Consider the following 16,422-nt stretch of genomic DNA (forward strand, 5'->3'; position numbering starts at 1 on the left):
GGCTGCGTGTGTTGCAGCTTCATTGTTCTTCTTATTTTTAGCCCGAATTAAACTGCAGAAGACAGCTGTCAGTTTGCTGATATAACATAAAAGATATGACCACTGACTTCCATCATCTATTCTCAAATGCACTGCTCTGCTAACGTTCACCATAGCTCTCAACACTATCAATCTTCAGAGGTTATCACTAGCCGCTAACAATTAACAACCAATCAAAAATAATCAAATAAATCTAAAGCAAACTTATTAACTGAAACAAAATAATATCACTAGTGGTACTTTCTCGTGTGCAACCACATAAATCCTGTGAATTGTGAATAAACTGTCTTAAAAGCCAAATAGAACAAATATATTTCCAAATAAACCAATTTGGAGTTGCTTACTCTTACATGCATGATAGTACTTGGTAATGTTTATGTAAACGCCACCGAGTTTTTCTGTGACATCATCAACATTTCTTTATTTACCTTGCTTATTTCAAGCATCTACGCAATAAATTTGACCGACTGCTTAGCTACGCCTGACCTTATAGAATTGATCGTGTTTCAGCAATAGTATTTAAAAATAAACATTGTTACAGTTGCAGATCGCATGGATTGAGTTGTAAAGAGACAAACATCTTTATGTCCGTAACTGTACGTGGAAAATTTGCTATGAGCAATTTACCATAAAAGCATTTTCACCCTTTGTGACATAAACTGGCAGTATCTGATAGTGTAACTTTTGCTTCTGGTTTGATTACTAACTACAGATGCATACACTGAACTGGATGGACATAATGACAGGGAGAGATGAGCTTGCTTAAATGTGATTAATCTGTAAACAAATGAAAAAGACTGAGTAGCAACAAAATGCTTGTTGACATGATGGCAAAAATACTAAAATAAAAAACTAAAATAAATAAGCAAACAACCCTTTGCAATAGAACTTGTGCCACAAATGTGGAAATATTAAAATATACTCTAATTAATGAGAAACTTATGAGCAAACAAAGGTCGAAACTAAGATAGAACAAAAATTTAAATGTGCCTGCAATGACATGCTTAGAGTTTTCTCCTCTTGTCATGAAAGAAGCTTTTTGCGAGCACTCAGAGAATTACTAGGGCTCCTGAAGCACAAGAACCGGCAACCAAAAATGGAAGTGTTGCGTTTGCTAAAAACTCAAACGCTTCTCTTCGGTAATACCATGAGTTTGCAATTCCTTGGTAGGAGTTTTTTGACCTTAACACATGAGATGTGGTTCCATTAGTAGATGGCCGTCTCTTCATCCGTATTCGTGACATCTGAATCTTCCACACAAGACTGACTTTGGTAAGTGTTCTATGAAAGCAAAATAATAAAGGCTGTGGTTTAAACTGGCACCGCATACAAGCTGCCATCTTCTGCACATAAACCAAGGAAAAATGTTATCCTTCAATTTAATTAATTCCATTGGCCCACAGACTTTTGTCTAGAGTGGTCTATGACATTATCGGGTGTTTATAATTGCTTAATTATGTGATTTGACAATTGATAACAAACCTGAAGGTTACAGTTGACTTTACAGTCAAAAGCTGGTGTAGATCGATCTATACAGTCAAATCTTAACTTACCATCACTTCAGGATACAGATTTTTCAACATACGACGCAAAATCTGATCAAATATTTGTCTCGACATGTGAAGTAAATACATACAAGAGATACTGTGCCAAATACACAAATACAGTGCAACTGAGAAAAACAATTGTGGGAAGACGACTTCATTTAAACTGGAAATGATACACCCCTAAAAACTGAGAAGAGCTCTCATTATCAAATTGTTTTCTATGCTGATTAAACAGTAGATAGCTAACATGTTATGTTGTTACAATTATAGTTACATCGCGCACTAGGCACTGTTAAAGAACCTGGGTTTACTATACTTGCTAGTATTATTGTAAGCCATGTTGATTGCTATGACAGCATCTACATATATATATATATTTCTCAAAGTCTGTTTTCAGTATGTCCAGCTATAGCTATTAAAAGCTTGATATAAAATTTCGGCAATTTAATGGATTTGAACTCACGACGAATGCATCAGCAAGTTCTTATCCGGGGGCTCTACCGCTGAGCTGGAACAGCATATTGATCAATAGCGTTTTCATATACCGCATGTCCCATGCGCATGCTAATTATTTTAACCTTGCACCCACGCGTTACGATGCCTCTGTTAACTCATTCGCACCCGAAGCGAGTTAACTCGCGTATTTATAGCGTTGCTAGGCACTCAACGAGAGTTATTTCGCTTCTGAAATTTATCTACTCCTTGTATCGTTATTTTTAAATTTTAGAAGAAAATTTTAATTAGTTATAAAGAAAAATGTCTGGCCAATTAGACAAACATACAAATATGCATCAATGATGTCTCTAGAAAAGTTATAACCAAAATACTAAACCCATATTTACATCTCCTTAAACTGGAAATCATCATGGCGACTTAAAATTTTATCGTTCGCGATCAATTTTTTTCAACTCCAGAAGTAAACATGCAGATTCCCAAGTAGTTAGACAGTAAAAGACTGCATAAATCAAGTCAAAACATTATTTTTAATGTTTCAAAGTTTTTATTACCTTTTAATTTTGCCAATTTGAATAGTTATGCTCGAATAAAATCGCATTTTTTAGGCTGTCAGCCGTAGTCAGACTAAAGTTATTATTCGATTTCGATAGGATCATATTGATCCTTACAGCTGCCTATGAAGTTTGAAAAGTCAAGAACAGAGTTATTGAACATATTTTTATAATTTGAAACATTTTTATGACAGGTTATTTGAGCTATATTGGCATGTAGATTTGCTATGGTATGTTTGAAGGATAATACTCGCGAGGAAAAGTTTGAAATTTGAGTTTCATAATTTTCATGTTCATGACACTGTAGATGTATAAATAATATTCATAACTGTGTATTGTATGTGATAAATAAGTATTTTTAATCAAAGTTTATATATTTTGCAAATTTTATGGTGCAAGTCTAACTTTGTTTCAGCAAATAACAATTTTTTCAAAGTCGGAAATTGTCCATATGAATGTAATAGCATTTGAAAGAGGAGACTTGGCTGGTTCTTGTGAAACTTGAATGAGTAAATTATCTCAAGTCTGTCTCTTGTAGTAGTAATTTGAATTATGACAACTTTCTGAAAAATGAGCGGTATTTGAGGCTAATCGCCTGGAAATTAGTCGGTTGCGAATGAGTTAAGAAATATTTTGGGACCTAAGTTTATGAGACACGATGCTTCTTCGTTTTTTTGTTAGGGCAAATTTAATCCGCCCCACGATATCGACAATAATTTACCTTGAAATTTGGCGATTTGTGTACTGATTATATACGTTTTTAAAAGATATACGTCGCTGAACTTACCACGGCGAGTTATCCATTATACTGTACATCTGGTATCCGTTGAAAAAAAACTTTGCAATGATAAAATTAATGTTAAAAGTTTAAGGTTTACTAAAATACATATTAAAACTTCTTTCAAGCATGTGTTTAGTAAGCTAAAGTCATTTAAGTTAGATTCAGCGCTTATGTTACACGTCTGTCTCGAAGGTAAAAACTCTCCGCGTAGTACAATGTAATGTTATATTATCTTGGGCCCACAGATCATAACCACAAAATGCACTAAAGTCATTGTAGGTACTTATAGTTACTAAGGTTAACAGTATTTTGGTACTATTTTTAACTAGAAATTCCCCTGTCATACAGCCCACAACCAAAGTGATAACGGAAAAAGAAAGGGTACTGCTGGTTGAAAAATGCAATATTAGCAGTCAAATGGCACTGCAGTGCAATAGGAGAACTGCAATGGTAGCTGTAATGTACTGGGTGTTATTATGTACAACAAACAGCAATAATGAAAGGAAAATATTATATGTTTATATCTCTCCCTGCAATAAGAGAAATGCAATATTAGAAGTAAAATGGCAAGTTGCTGCGTAATATACATATATATATAATTATATATATACTGTAGCTGGGGCTGTATATCATTGGTCGTAGCAACCAATATCAAGAAGTTGTGATATTTATCTAGATTTCGGTATTTATATCTAAAGAATTATGCTGAATTTAAAAATCTAAACAGATTTTAGCTGGTTGTCATAGAAATAGATGTATATCTATAAGAAAATGTAGGCTTATTACTTAATTTTACAGATATTAAAAACGACTTGGCAGTACCGCAATATTGAGCACAGCCGTAGTACCATCAACAAAATCTTTAGAAAAATAATAATAGTAGCATATTGCACACCATCGGTCACTATATACTTCGATCTTGTAAATTCGAATGATTATTCTTATAAATCTTATAAAATCGAATAATTATTCTTACAATTAAAAATTGTAATAATCTTATAGGTAATATTGTAAGAATCGTTAGAAAAATATCATCGTCATTTCCTTTACTTTCACTGCTTTGGACATCAGTTGGAATACCAAAGTACTCGTCATATGTGTCCAAAATGTCAGAGTCCCGTAGAATCGGCAAAAAAGAAACGATAACTTTTCAGTACTTTTACGTTAATTACAGAAACCTTCGGCAATTAGACAATGCTATAGACTGGTGAAACGTGCACGTTTTTCTCGTGAAATGCGCACAACTTAATAGTATTTGTCGCACGGCCTTATTGGCGTTTCATTGGCCGGTCTTAATTTGAATAGAAAAAGCTTGTCAAGTTTTTATCGCGATTTTTGGCCAAATTAATCTGTCTATTTATGTATAATCTGATAAGATGGGTTAGTTTTAGGATATTGTCGACACTTTTCAAAGGCTTGGTAACATATTTAAATATTTTTATATGTGTTTTGTATCATTATTATACTTAAACGACTCTACACAAAAATTGTTAAATTTGTTGATGAGATTTCGGTACAAGGGTTTGGTAACGGTCGTTAACGGATAATTTTTCGGGAGTTGTGTGCACATATGCATTTATCATAAACCTTCCAACCAATCGCTTAGCTCGTGTTTGGTCATGGGATGATGAATTTTACCAGGAGGTGATTGCATTAGACTAATGACTATGAATGACTATGGGTTTCTATACCACTCTATGTACGTCTATAGCCTACGATATTAGCCTACATGCTGATTTTCACATGCCAACACTGAAACGAACTGAAATCATAGGCCTATAATTGTATACCAAATAATTTTTGATTGTAATCGTAGTAAAACAGACTACATTTAGCCATTACTTGCTAATGATTTCACATTTACATTTAAACACCTTTACAGTTTTATTTTTCCCTCTAATTTATTATAACAAAACACTTGTTTCAAGTTATGAAATTTTAAACTTACAGTTGTTTGAAAACCTTTACAGTTTTATTTTGTTAAATTTATTTGTCCTGCACAAAAATTTTTTCTCATGATATCAAGTTTGAAAGTTACAGTTGTTTGACAAAGTTTGAAAACCTTTACAGTTGTTTTTATTTTTTCTCTTAATTTATTTCAATTATACAAACCACTTCTCTCATGATATGTAGTTTGAAAGTTAAAATGGCAAATGTTGTTATATGTTAAATACAGACCAATTTTCTGTCCAAAGACTTTTTATAACCCGGACAACCTCGGGTAGCACCGCTAGTTTTGAAAATAAAGTAGCATATTTATCCTCTTATGTGTTTTTATTATGTTTAATCAATGTTTAAATATTATGTAATACACGAGCAAAATTTAATTGTATAACTCGTCATTATACAGGCACTAGGTGACTGCCCGACACTGCATGGGTAATAAAAAAGTTTTTGCGCAGAAAATTTCTTTTTAGTCAAAATATACTATATTCATGAAAAGTATATAGTATATACTTTCTACAAAACTGTAGCAAAAAGTAAAATTGATTCATGGTATGAGGGAGCAGATCCATAACACAAAACTTTCACTGTGGAATAGGACACATATTTATAAATTTTGGTTGATTACCTGAAAAATGCCAGGAGATGAGATACAGGGTGCAGTGTTCATGAGAGCATGCCGGGGAGTCCAGATGCTGGGCTCAGGGAGGTAGTTGACAGTATTAGCAGAGAAACAGTCTCCGTTAGATTGAAATGTACCTCCAGCTAAAAGTGCACACACTAGAAGATCTTTGCTCATACAATAATGTCTGACAACCAGATAGTCCCAAAACAAAAATGTCACTTAATAGTATCATCCCTATAACTATGTTAAACAGGAATAATTTATCTTCATTAAATTATTCAATTCTATTGAATACATTTGTCTATGGACATTGATATGGCGAATCATAGCACTTACAATATTGATGTCCAATTTAAAGAGATATTTGTAACAGCAAATATGAGCTATAACAAGACGGTTCTATTACAATATATGGATTTAAGTAATTTTTTTTGTATTATATGCTAAACTCTGGTAATCATCATCCTTACTTCATAAACCAAAAGGGCACAAAATAGCATAGGCTTCGCCTGTGATCACTAACAAGTTTTGTATTTCAAACTGTGTTTCAGTAGACAAACATAACATTTGCCACATTCCACAATTTTAAATGGGTTGCTGCATTGAAAAAACTTAATAGGAATGCATGAGCAATAAAATTAGACTAAATTATCAGGCACAGATGGAAACAGCTCAGCAATGGTAAGACATAAGATGACAGGCTACACCATGGTGTAAGTGGCGTTGCGGAGCATCATAAATACAGACATGATTGCATTTGTTGAGCAAGTAAGCAACGAATCACCAATATGTGCAAGCAGGCAGCTTTTTACACAAGTTTCATTGAAGCAGAGGCAGTAAACCAAAGTAGTCTTAAGGTGAAATTTTTGAAGCTGGTCTGAAGAAATCGAAATGTAAGCTAGCATGCACTTATAGCAACGATTTGTAATATATGCATGTTTGTTCCATTTTGTTGTTTTATTATGAAACGGAATTGATTATGGAACAGGTAAATGCAAAGATGAACGAACTCTGCTCACAAAATAATAATGAAAAAACCAAATTAAACATGAATAAATAAGGTCATCTGAAACCTAAAGCAAATTGAAAATGTATACTAGTTTAAGAACAACGGTTTTAGATATTGATTTATTTCTGCTATATATCGAGTGTTATATTTCTGCTATATATCGAGTGTTATATTTCTGATATATATCGCGTGTTATATTTCTGCTATATATCGAGTGTTATATTTCTGCTATATATCGCGTGTTATATTTCTGCTATATATCGTGTGTTATATTTCTGCTATATATCGCGTGTTATATTTCTGCTATATATCGCGTGTTATCATCACGATTACCACAATTATTAATCACAATCATCAATGTCGGTGTGGCACAGATTTTAGTGGGTTTAAAATTTTGACACCTTTTAAAAAATTACCTAATACTGTATGAACATGCCTTGAAATTATAATTTTTTTTGTCAACTAAAAGAAAGACAACTTTAAAGATGCGATGATTTGCAAGTGTAGAAGTGGTTGAATTATAGCGATAATTGAGTGCTTGAGTTAAAGTACCTAGAATTTTAGGTTTTGGTATTTACAAAACCAGAAAACAAATGATACTTCCATACTTTAAGCCATAGCTATTTGAAAGACAATCAGGCTAAACATATACCATCCTTGAGAACTGTGTGATTAGATACACAGCGAAGTGTTTTCAACGGTACAGGTCCATCAACTGGGCAGCCTCTAATACACTGCATGTCCCGCGCCTCATTCTTTGGTGGCTGATAGTTGTCAGGAGGAAATAGCTCTTTGATGCGAGTGATATCATCCGAGTTGAGTTTCACATCGTTGTATTCCGGAGGTGACTTTAAATTAAAACTGACGTTTTATTGAAAAGGTAGGATAATAAAAGTGACCCTCTGGCAAGTAATTATTATGACTTATTTGCAAAAAGAATATAGTTCAAGCAGATGACATGACTTCACATGGAACTGATATACTGTAGCTCACCCTATGCTCCCTACATATTCAATAACTGAAAACCTTTGTGGTTTCACCCCGAACCCAAGAATCAAATCTATCACAGGAGAGGAATTTCTCAATATAAGATTTAGGCTAAAGGAGGTTACAACGAAGTGTCAACAAAGAAGTCTTTTAGACTAATAAAAAAGTGGACACAAACGATGTGATTGCATAGGACCATGTCTGCTTACGGTTTGTTATATCATCAAAATGCACGGTGGCTAGCACACATTTTGTGATAGCAAATCCCAATTAGCACTCCTTATTACGTAGCAGTGGTTCTTGTGATTGGAGCAAAACCGAAAATATTCAATCTCTTCAATATTATATTCGATATTCTTACAAATTAGGAAAAAGTGTTGTTGAGTATATGAATAATGTAAGAAAATATTGTGTAAGGAAGAAGAATCCATAAACTATCCAGAGTTTAAAAGGTCAAAAGAACTTCTACTGCAAAGTCGATGGTATGCAGTGCCACTTGTTGCATCGGGCTTGGGAAATTGGGTGAGTAGTTGTTTATTCACAAATGAAGGTGTAATTTGGTTAATGAGGTTAAAAATATAAAAAAAGCTTAGGACCATCTGCCCATAGGCTTCAAAGGAATGAAAATGGGTTAAGGGAAATGACTTTGTTAACTTTTGATTTATACCAAAGATAATAAAGTTAAGCACAAGGTAATCACTACAAAAATATTAATAAACTAATTATTAAAATATGCATTAACTTGGGATGTCAGCTTGGAAAACAGCTAAAATAATTTTTAGTTTTCTTTATTTAATGTTGCGACATTTTCATTACTCTTGTTTTGAAATAGGAATGAATATGTTCTTATCAAAAAACTTTTTTCAATATAGTTGCAAAATCGATATTTATGTCTCTTACTTCTTTAGCGCATAGGCCAACTCCATATGATGAACAAAGTCAGCAACGATCGAACATGAATACAATAAAATCGAAAGTTATATTTATAACAAAATGCTAATGTTGTTTGTGAGCTCCTACAAAATACTGTTTATTGAAATTTTCATATACCACTATACTTAAAGGGTGACTTGCAACAAAATTCACATTACAGTTATTTGGTATTAAAAGATTCACCATGTCTTACTCTGTTGTGTTGTAGGTGCCAAATATGTGTAAATGTGATTACAAGCTCTTAAAAGCTCAAAAACGAAAAGTCGCCGTAGATTGGAATCTCTTTATTTCTCTGACGTAGTCATGAAATTTATTTATTGTTTTGTCATGTGGTGTTCTCACGTGAATTGAAAGGCCAATAAAAAGCTCAATATAAAACTTATCGTAGCACTAGTTTATGACAAACACTTCAGGTTTTACCGAAGACCCCGTATCAAATATAGATGCTCGCTACTTTACAGTTTTGTTTCGGCTTGAACTAATCGTCAAGTCGTAATCTGATCATAGGAACCAATGCTGCGAAAATAATTTTTGCAGCACTTTTCGATTATCACAAGTGACCAACAGGCTCATCATGATTATCAGACAATGATATGTACTCCTTCAAGCTAAGGCTAAAAAATTTAACGAATTTTTACGGTAAATTATAAAATATCATTGCTAAAAGTGACAGGATTACAATGACGATAAAATAGACGCATAAGGACAATCGACATGGTTTTATTGAATGCGTGAAGTATATTTGTGAAAATATTTTAACGAATAAGGTTGCATGAAAGTGTAAACAGAAACCATCTACCACAACTACGTCACATTTGAGCCGTTTTGGAAAGAGAATCCAAACTACAGCGGTCTCGTGTGGCTGCGATTAACTGTTCGTTTTTTAGCTTTTAAAAGCTTGTAATCACATTTCCACATATTTTGCACCTACAACAGAGTAAGACATGGTGAATCTTTTCATATCATATAACTGTAATGTGAATTTTGTTGCAAGTCAACCTTTAACAAAACATATTTGATGCTCATTTTTATTGATACATCTAGATTATAGTAACATATTTTGAATGTTTAGAAATGCTGACATTGAATGTTAATTTTTTTAAATCATGACAAACTGTTGCAAGGCTAAAAACCTTTTTATTTCTTGCCTGAGTAATCAACATGTTAAAGGTTGACTTGAACCAAAATTCACATTAATGTTATTTTGTATTAAAAGGTTCACCATGTCTTACTCTGCTGTGTTGTAGGTGCAAAATATGTAGAAATGTGATAACAAGCCCTTAAAAGCTCAAAAACCAACAGTTAATCGCAGCCATCACGAAAACGCCGTGGGATGGAATTCCTTTCTAAAACGGCTCAAATGGGACGTAGTTGAACACGATGTGCTTTTGTTTACACTTTCATGCAACCTCATTCGTCAAAAGATTTTCAAATATATTTCACGCATTCAATAAAACCATGTCCATTGTCCTTACGCGTCTATTTCATCATCATTGTAATGCTGTCACTTTGAGCACTGATATCTCAAAACCTAGCTTAAAAATTAGTTTAATTTTTTAACCTTAGCTCGAAGGAGTGCATATCATCGTCTGATAAAGATGAGTCTGTTGGTCACCTGTGATAGTTGAAAAATGCTGCAGAAATTGTTCGCGCCATTTGGAAGGAACTATGGGTCACATGATCAGATTATGACTAGATGATTAGACCAAGCTGAAATGAAACTGTAAAGTAGCAAGCATCTATATTTGATATGGGCTTTCCGGTAGAACCCAAAGTGTTTGTCATAAACTAGTGCTACGAGAAATTTTACATTGAGCCTTTTATTGGCCTTTCATTTCACGTGATAACATCACGTGTCAAATCAATAACCACGTTGAGTAGGTCATCGAAATAAAGGGATTCCAACCTACGGCGTTTTCGTGATGGCTGCAATTAACTGTTCATTTTGAGCTTATAAGAGCTTGTAATCACATTTCCACATATTTTGTACCTACAACACAGCAGAGTAAGACATGGTGAACCTTTTAATATCAAATAACTGTAATGTGAATTTTGTTGCAAGTCAACCTTAAAGATAAATAATGGTGGCTACTTGATGAAATATGATACTCGAAAGCAGAAAAGTTAGACTAAGTGGTTGAGATATTCATAATATAAAAACAGTCTTTAGTGTTGTTAGTCAACTCTGCTAGTATTGGCCCACCTGTAGAATATGCTTGTTACTTTGAGAGTTGTGTAAGACTTTTATACATGCTTCAGTTTCATGAATCTTGATTTCATTTTCATCCCAAGAGTGGTCGATTGCGTAGGCATAAGACTCTCGCAGAAGCTGGTCTAAAGAACTGTGTGTGACATCCTGTTTGGGCAACCCCTTTGCTGTATCAACAGTGTGGTTATTTGATGACTGCGTATGTGGTGTTTCAAGTTTTTTCTCCTCGTACTTTTGTGTTGGATGTACCTCTTGAGCATCTTCAAATGTGACGCGTTTGGATCTTAACACCGCTTTTAGTCGAGAATTTGGTGATTTCAATATGGAGGTGGTTTTTGAGGCACGAACATTCTCTTTAGTGTGAATATTGCAGTTGTTGTTGATATCTAATTCTACATAGCATTCTTGTAAGACATTTGATGATTCTGTCAATTTGTCATTTATATGTTGGGTACCACATTGTACGTCAGATGGCCGAATATCATTAGATGAATTTGATAAAACATCTATAGAGCTTTTGATCCAGTCCACGGGAAGGTGAGAGTAGTGGTGATCGCTAATAATGGATGCAAGTACATCTAAAGATGCACTTGCCATGACATCTCCTAAGACGGCTGTACCATCTGATATCAATATGATTAAGGCTAAAGATAAGTTCTGAGTTCGGTGTCATCTACATGAGTAGCCAGGGTATATTTTCAAATACATTTATTTTCTTTAACTCTTTGAATCTTCGCAAGTGCCTGTCAAAGGAGGACCAATCAACAGATTACAGCCACTATTGAATTTCCTTTAAAAGCTATTTTTCTTCAACTAAACAATTGTCTCACCGAACTATAGCTTACAGCCCAAATAAACTCTTGGCACTGTCCGCCTGCCTTTTATGCTACAAACAAACCATAAAAAAGAATGCACACTAGACCTCAAAGCCGTGTGTTATATATAAATGAATATTTGGTAATGTTGCTAATCGTAGACATGCACAGGTAATTTATTGCAGCACATAACCCACAATTACAACCCTGATATCATATGTTGATTAATGAGTAATATCATAACCCTGATATCATAATGTTGATCATACGTACACTTTTATAAAAGTACATAAATAAAAGCAAATCAGTAGCCATGCTTTGAAGGTCAATACTGTTGTCTAAAGCTCACACTTTAAGTGAAGTCAGATAAAAAATTTAGGTATTCAAAGAAACTGACTATAGTGAGAATGGGGCCTAGAACTGAAAAATCAAGACTAGGCCTCAAGGGGTTATAAGAACTGGGTTCCTGATTGATCAGAAAACAACTAAATTAGCAAGAAGTTGTAGCAATCAAATAGACAAACAAAAATTTTATAGAAGACAAGATCTAGAAAAGTGGTCTGTGAGAGTGTTAAGGCACACGAGTATGATTAAAGCGGTATAATCTTATAAAATAACGTGATATACAACATGCAACAAAATGAACAACAGAACATAAACAAGGAAAACCTAAAAAGGAATGAGTGATAGTATGATTTGCCTAAACTGTTCTTCGATGGATGGAGTTGTTCGGTCTTGCATAGTAAACAAGTATCATTCCCATACTCCATGATAAGATAATTCTCATAGTTCATAAGAAGCTATTACCAATATTTATAAATACGGCAGTTGCTAAAATGGAATTATTTTTACATCAAAAGGCAAACGACTCCAGGTCACACAAGAACCAGACTTCACCAAATTTTACAGTTCAAACTAAACTGAATAAGGCGTCGAAGTAGCCCAAAAAAAATGTCAAAACTGAAAACAAAATCTCGTAAAACCTTCCGTACAACTGGTGCATCTCTTGTACTATATTTTATTATTTTACGCTCATTGTACGAATCAATGGTATCTATCAGGCTTTCCACACTACGATGCATGCAGTTATAGTATATCAACTTTTATCAGCAATTCCATGGTACCTTGTGGAAAACATGTTGAAAAATATGATTATTGATTGCCACAATAAAAATTGCTCATATATATATGACACTATTCCTCGTTTTCGGTCCCGCGTCCTTTCCCACGTTTACACTACTTAATTTAGTTTAGCATAATAAAGAAATTACTTTAAAAGTGCTTTTTATCAAAAAAATATACCAACATCAATAAATAACCATGTGAAACGCATGGGACACTGCTAAAAGGAGCAATCAACATTAGTACCTCTAAAAAAATTCCGCGACCAAACCTGAGGATTTCAAAAGCGACGCACGTGGTCTTTACTTGGCCTATGAACCCACCATAGAAAGAAGCTTTCTCATGGGGTACCCATAGCATTTCGAACCATAATAAAAATAACACACATTCACTATGTTTCCATGGTGCGCAGTACTGCGAAGCAGCCCCCCTCCGAAGTCGAGGGGATTGTACGTTTCCATGCTGCGCAGTGGTTTTCAGAATTTCAGCAAATTAGCCAGAGAAGAGAAATTGTATAAATCGAATCGCCTGATGGATAAATAGAATCGATCACGGATACCGAACGTCATAAACGGTCTTTTTATGATTCTGTCGTCATTATACTTTTATTTACAATACACATTCACAAGGTTTTACAAACCTTAACACACTTTTTACAAAATAATATATTTTTAATAAGTATTTTTAAGTAATATATTATTTATACGTTAATTTAGGACTTGCCACCTATTTTTCGAAATGTGTTGGTATCGATAACAAAGTCCAGGAAAGTAATCACCTCATCATCCTCGTGAATGCAGACCATAATTAAATTTAGGTGAAAGAAGATCGGAAGAATAAAAAAACAAGATTAGCAGGACAACCTTTGTACTAGTGTATGGCCTTCGAAGAATCCGTATCCACGGCATGAGAGCTATGCGCAGCCACTGCGCAGTCGCTGTTTCTTTGCTGCGAATTTGCACTGGCTTCGCACTGATCAGTGCGCAGTGATTTCAGTGCGAAGACGCCGTTTCCATGATTCGGAGATAGCGCAACTCCGAAGCACTGCGCATCATGGAAACATAGTGATTATTCAAGTTGCACTAGCACGTGTTTCAACAGACGTATTTTTAAACGAAGTTGTTGTCACTTAAAATAATGGGTAAGCAACTTTAAAATAAAAAATTCGATGTTGTGCTACGATTACAATCGCTATACATTACCAGTTATCACCAATTTGGCATCATTTAGCAAAAAATGTTCTATGATTCAAATAACCATAAAAGTATTGCGAATATCCAAAGCTAAATCTATTTGGTTATTATTATAAAATTTCAATACAATTTCTTGGTATCTTTAAAAGAGTTTTGCTTCATATTTTCACATGAATATACCGGTACATGTGAGCAATGATATACAGGGGGCTGTATATCATTGATGTGAGAAAATTTTCATGGTTAAATTTATTTCGTATGCTAGTTTTCTCAGTTGTGAATGAAAACAGTATTTAGTTTTAAACTTTAGATGTAAAATTTTATTTCTAGTTTTGTAAGAATTATTCTTTGTATTTTGAGCATTTCTCTTCAAATTCATGCTAAAATAAATTTTGGTCTATATGTATTTTTAATACCATAGCTGCTCAATCAAAAGACGATTATGCCCAGGAAGTTCACTCTCTTCTATTCATCCCCAAGGGCTAGTCTGAGATGTTATAAAATGCACCCTTTTCACTGACTTACACATTATTAAAAAACTACCCCTTATTTTTTCATCACCACAGACTAATTGCCCCTTTTTTGTCCCTTTCTACTGTGTAGAAAGGGTATTCATGTACCAAGCTAAAAAACATACCCTTTTTATGAAAACACTCTAGAGTGTCAGGTCACCATAAAAAACCCTACAACGTACTTTTTTCGTCGAGCCCTTGGGAATGACTAGAAGAGAGTGAACTCCCTGGGCGATTATATTATTCTTACTTACATAAAAAGAATATTAGTAACTAGACACTGTTTCTTGTTTATTTCAAAATGCGCGGCTTGTTCTATAAATTAATTGCAGTTGCCTAAATTTTTTATTCAGTTTTTCTAAATTCTTCAACAATTCTAAATAGTTTTGTTGGCAAATAGCATAAATGAAATCTTGACCAATGTTTGTATAAAAATCTTAACATATATAACATAACATCCTAACATAATAATAATGGTAACATTTACAAACATAAAAATGTATGTCAATTTTTTACAAATTTGTATAAATTTGATAGTTTTTAACTATACTAAGTTTGAGGATTCAACTCTTAAAATAGTTTATTCATACGCGTCCTTCAGAGATTGTGTGCAAAAATATTAAGTGTGCTGGAAATGAATTGTCAGGAGAACCATCGTGCTAGAATGAAGGTTCATAAATACAATAAAAATAGACATAGAAGTGGCCACAGCCAGTCAGCGTGATATGAAAGATAGAAAGATAGGCTGTACATGAAACAGAAGCCATCCGCTGTAGCCGCTAACAAAGACATTTCAAAGAAGAGATGATTTTTGATATAACTGACACAGCCTTTCTATTCTAAGGCACAGCAAGACTTACTAGGGTTATCATCTCTCTTGATTATCTGAATAAAACAACACCCTACAACGAACTGATTATGAAAGAGAGTGACTTTTTTGTCTGCTCATTGCGTAAAATAGTCTACTGATTCAGCTTCATACCTACATACAGTTAAGGATTGTTTGATAAATGAGTTTTTGGAGCATTTGTTCTTTCGCAGGAGTAATTCATAGTTCACAAAATCTCAGTAAACTAACATTTTAATCAGACATGGCATGATGAACATTGGAGCATATATGCTTTCTTGTATTTCAAGGAAAATTTAGGTGGTAGCTAACCAATATGCTCTTGTAAAGATATTTTCTTCTAGTAATAAACTCAAGGGATCCAGTGTCATGTTGTATAACTGCAACCTCAAATCTGCAAGTTTGAGATAAGCCCGTGGAACAATAACTATACATGTACATAGTTTTGAATGCTCCAATCAGAAAAAGGCCTCAGATTCTCCTGGAACCCCGACATATACCAACTTCTTCTAGTACAACAGCCTTAAATCTTAGATTTTGACACTTAAAATCTAAAGGCACTGAAGATCAAAATTGAAGAAGAGAAAATAGACTCATTATCTGACTGGTACCTTATAATTGATATTACAACGATATAATTATTATTGAATGGATACCATAATCAGTCTCAAGGTCAAAGGTCAAGGAAGTCGCCATAACCTGAAAGAAAATTTAACTAACTTCACAAACTTAGCAAAATAAGCAGTTCTGTTAGAGAAGGTCTTAGTAGGTATTTTAGGCTTGCTCATATTTAACCATTTAGAAAAATGTTTCGAAATTTAAGCAAATTTCACCAAAATTTTTTATAATTAA

The 16,422-nt window shown here is 33.8% G+C and overlaps 1 protein-coding gene across 1 annotated transcript; it reads right to left on the reverse strand.

The window, feature by feature from the left end:
- Nucleotides 1-841: 841 nt before the first annotated feature.
- Nucleotides 842-13,292, reverse strand: LOC137394646 (uncharacterized). The gene is made up of 5 exons (XM_068081403.1): nucleotides 13,265-13,292; nucleotides 11,076-11,824; nucleotides 7,605-7,800; nucleotides 5,947-6,083; nucleotides 842-1,320 (listed from the first exon to the last, which is right to left on the reverse strand). Exons 2-5 carry the CDS (start codon nucleotides 11,676-11,678, stop codon nucleotides 1,246-1,248), a joined length of 1,011 nt encoding a protein of 336 aa, XP_067937504.1. The 5' UTR covers nucleotides 11,679-11,824; nucleotides 13,265-13,292; the 3' UTR covers nucleotides 842-1,245.
- Nucleotides 13,293-16,422: the final 3,130 nt, after the last annotated feature.

This window comes from Watersipora subatra, chromosome 4 (genome assembly GCF_963576615.1).
Source record: "Watersipora subatra chromosome 4, tzWatSuba1.1, whole genome shotgun sequence".
Classification (NCBI taxonomy): Eukaryota; Metazoa; Bryozoa; class Gymnolaemata; order Cheilostomatida; family Watersiporidae; genus Watersipora; species Watersipora subatra.